The sequence below is a fragment of the Odocoileus virginianus genome, chromosome 27 (genome assembly GCF_023699985.2).
Source record: "Odocoileus virginianus isolate 20LAN1187 ecotype Illinois chromosome 27, Ovbor_1.2, whole genome shotgun sequence".
Classification (NCBI taxonomy): domain Eukaryota; kingdom Metazoa; phylum Chordata; class Mammalia; order Artiodactyla; family Cervidae; genus Odocoileus; species Odocoileus virginianus.
The window spans coordinates 45,179,196-45,181,675 of NC_069700.1; the positions used below are offsets into that span (position 1 = coordinate 45,179,196).

Genomic DNA, 2,480 nt, shown 5'->3' on the forward strand with positions numbered 1-2,480 from the left:
TTTTCCAGCACTGGTGCTAGCCAGTCTCTCAGCATTAACTCTCTTGTACACGTGGTCCTTCCTGATCTGATCTTTTCATGAGCTCTACCAACCATCTCTTTATACCTCCTCCTTTTGCTCCTCCTCCTCTAGCTGGCACCTAATCTACTCCTTGGAATACCCAAGTACTCTAGATTGTTATCTTTTTAATGTCTATTTTTATGGGTAAACCCTAGGACTCTTTCAATCAGGTCCTTGGCTTCTGATAGTCAAAGCCAAGTTTTTCAAGAAAATGTTGGCTTTCAGCGCATGTACATTTTTTTTAAAAGTCATTCAGAACTGTAGTGGGTTGGCTGCCTACCCCTGCCTTCCTAACATTACTCTAATATGGATACTCAGGTATCCATTCCTTGCTCACAAAGCCCATAAGGTGAGCAACTTGGCAGATCAGGAGTAAGTCATTATATTTCTGGGGCAATGATATATTTGGAAGGATGGGGGGAGGGTTGGGGGGGAGGGAGGTCTGGGGGAAGCATGTGACCTAAGCTAATCTAATTAGGCTTAGTCTCAGTAGTCTTATTTGGAATGCCAAGACAAAAATTTTCCTTCTCTCTCCATAGGTGGACCAGGAAATACATAACCAAACTCAGGAGCTTTGGCAGCCTATTATTTAAGGGAAACAAGTTAGAAGAGGAAAATGAGCCAATAAAACTAACTTTTAATTCTATTAAATGCAAACTAGAAATACACACTCAATTGAATCCTTTGTTCTTTCTGGAGTTCTGTTTTCCCTGAGTAATGAAATGGCTCCATGAGGAAATGAAGCCCTGGAAGAAAGAAAAGTCAGAGCAACAGGGAAAACACCACCACCACCTTAGGTTAAAGCTCCAACTTGTGTCCTGCAATACACATGCTTGTGCATAAACAGGACTCATGGATAGATAAAGAAAATACCAAAAAGAGATTTCTTAGGAGGGAAGGATTAGGGGTGGGAGTAGAAGACTCACATTTTACTGGCTCTCCTCCTGTAGTGTTTGAATATTTTTAAAAACACGTACACATATTACTTTTACAGTCAAAGTTAACAAAATAAATTGTTAAATAAATCTCAAAAAGCAGCTTTTTCTCAAGGAACTTACAGTTGGTACAGCAGCACCATAAAACCTTTTAATTTTGGTCATATAAAATTGTTCAAAGTCCTGCTATGGAACAAAAGTCCTTATTTATCATCTTTCCCTTTTGTCTTTCGGTACACCATCTCTCGGAAACTAGCTAGAATCTTATTCTCTCTCTTCCGTCTCTCTTCTTGGTTAAAGGATGCAAGGGCTCTCTTCTCATCAGCACTATAGATCTGATTCTCTTTACGCAGGCGCACAGCCTCCATTCTGCGATGCCTGCTACCACTCATAACATAACCTGAGCATTCAAAAGAAGCAATCTCTTCACTTGTCAACCCAATTTCACCTCTTCGTGGGATACGCTTTCCGGCTTTTACATACTCAGCCATAGCTGCACCTTCACCTGGAAGCAGAGCATGGCCATAGTTCAAAGGTTTCTCATCTTGAGAGGTGTGTATAATAGGTGCCTCTGGACCTATCAGGTCCATGTTATCTGCAATCTTTGACTGCTCAATCCAGATGTCTTCTGGCAACTCCCCTTCTGAATCCTTATAGCTTGAGTCACTGGATTCTTTTTTAGTCTTTTTAGTCTTCTTTTTCTTGGGCTTTTTAGCTCTGCGTTTCTTTTTCTTCTTGAGTTTTTTTGCTCTCTTTTTATCATCATCAGAGCTAGAATTAGTGTCGGAGTCCGAATCACTGTCAGTATTATCAGAATATGTCTTATGTTTTCTTTTGGACTTTTTCTTTCTTTTCTTTTTCTTTTTTGAACGACTGGCCTTTTTCCTTTTTTCTTCGGAGCTGGAATCTGAACTGCTGCTCTTCTTGGTCTTTACCTCTTCATCCTCTACCGGGGTGTGTTCATCAGAATCTGGCTCAGGAAACTTTGGAGACAGCCCCCATACCTCAGGAGCTCCCAACTCCCCAATCCTTTCTCTCTCTTTCAGCCGCCTCTGGCGATAGCTCTCCTCCTTCTCTTTCTCACAGTCCTCCGCCCATTGCCGGTCGCCCACATAGTGGTGTTGATAGTAACGGTACCCTCCACAGGAGAAAGAAGATGATGAGAAGTCGTAGTTGCGGAGCCCGGGGGGCCGCTCTCGAGACCCAGGGCGGCTAAAGGGAGCACCCGAACCACTCCACGAAGGCCTGAGGCCTTCGCGGTCGCGGGAGTGAGTACGGCTGCCCCACGGGGAGTGTCTGACCTGCGCGGATGGCGGGCTCTCGGACGAGCTGCGTCGCTGTCTCTCAGAGCCCGGAGTGTCCTCTGGGTAGCTGGACTGGGACACAGGCGCCGTGGGCTGGTTTTTCATACTGGCGGTTACTACAGGGCTCCTGACTGGCCGGCAATTCTCGCCCACGCAGGCGCGCTAGCAACGTTCCGGCGCA

The 2,480-nt window shown here is 44.9% G+C and overlaps 1 protein-coding gene across 1 annotated transcript; it reads right to left on the reverse strand.

Annotated features, from left to right (window-relative positions):
- NKAPL (NFKB activating protein like) lies at nucleotides 1–2,480 on the reverse strand. The gene has a single exon (XM_020890212.2). The coding sequence runs from the start codon at nucleotides 2,402–2,404 to the stop codon at nucleotides 1,199–1,201; it is 1,206 nt and encodes a 401-aa protein (XP_020745871.1). The 5' UTR covers nucleotides 2,405–2,480; the 3' UTR covers nucleotides 1–1,198.